The 857-nt window shown below is 39.0% G+C and overlaps 1 protein-coding gene across 1 annotated transcript; it reads right to left on the bottom strand.

The window, feature by feature from the left end:
- Window positions 1-373: 373 nt before the first annotated feature.
- LOC108354624 (prolyl 4-hydroxylase subunit alpha-2-like) lies at window positions 374-835 on the bottom strand. Its single transcript, XM_017605799.1, has 3 exons — window positions 758-835; window positions 525-690; window positions 374-411 (listed from the first exon to the last, which is right to left on the bottom strand). Exons 1-3 carry the CDS (start codon window positions 776-778, stop codon window positions 380-382), a joined length of 219 nt encoding a protein of 72 aa, XP_017461288.1. The 5' UTR covers window positions 779-835; the 3' UTR covers window positions 374-379.
- Window positions 836-857: the final 22 nt, after the last annotated feature.

Here is an 857-nt window from a genome sequence, read left to right as displayed (position 1 = left end):
ATCGATTTCTCTTTTCATTCTGATCATTTATGTATACATTTGTCTATATCTATCTCGATTCGTTTTGCCTGTTACAAGCAACCGTTATGTGAACAAAGTTATAATACCCTTGTGCACAAGTGCGCTCGGGTATAAAAATCCTAGGGCATGAGAGCATAAAAATTCCGACCTTATTTTCCCCCCTCCCCCTCACATGCATTTTTGGACCACCCTAATGTACATGCATACATATCTATTGCTACTTAATTCTCCGCATGCTTTTACAGGAAGTGTAGTAAAGTGAGCGCCGTTTTTCAAAAATTGAATTTTAATGGATTATTTTATTTATAGAAATTCCTTAATTAAATAGATTTACTTATATCAACTGATCTCCTTTCCATTAGCTTCGTGCTGTAATACTTGTATAGACCGCTGCAACAAAATACAAAAAAAGAACGCATTAACATATACATACATACGCGTGCATAAATACATACACAAACCAATGAATATCAAAATTATAGGAAAGTTCTAAAAGCACTTACTGAGTTGTGTGCCAGCTATCACCGGACAGACATGTTGTTTGCTTCGATAATCGTATTCATAGTACTCGTCCAGTTGCGTCCAATACAGCAGCGCATTCGCTGGCAGCGATATACCCATTTCCAATTGCGGAAAGACAATAGCGCCACCCAGCTTGGGTGTTTGCAGCTACAAATAGCGAATGGAGAATAAAATTGATTTAGCCTCGCTTAACACTCCCAACCGGTGCACTTACATTGAACAGCACATTCGCCATAGTTTGCGTTGATGCAGGCACCAATGGTTCTGCATGCACCACATCTTCAAATGTGAAATGCTCCACTAACCACTCTGCA

The sequence above is a fragment of the Rhagoletis zephyria genome, unplaced genomic scaffold, assembly GCF_001687245.7.
Source record: "Rhagoletis zephyria isolate East Lansing unplaced genomic scaffold, Rhagoletis_zephyria_1.1 Rzeph_scaffold_37637, whole genome shotgun sequence".
In the NCBI taxonomy this organism is placed as follows: domain Eukaryota; kingdom Metazoa; phylum Arthropoda; class Insecta; order Diptera; family Tephritidae; genus Rhagoletis; species Rhagoletis zephyria.
The sequence above is the reverse complement of the archived record's forward strand: the minus strand, read 5'-3'. Positions and strand labels throughout refer to the sequence as shown.

Coding starts and splice junctions, on each gene's coding strand:
- LOC108354624 (XM_017605799.1), bottom strand. CDS start 778: ATGGCGAATGTGCTGTTCAAT. Junction 691..757: donor TGGCGAATGTGCTGTTCAAT/GTAAGTGCACCG, acceptor CGCTATTTGTAG/CTGCAAACACCCAAGCTGGG. Junction 412..524: donor GATAGCTGGCACACAACTCA/GTAAGTGCTTTT, acceptor ATTTTGTTGCAG/CGGTCTATACAAGTATTACA.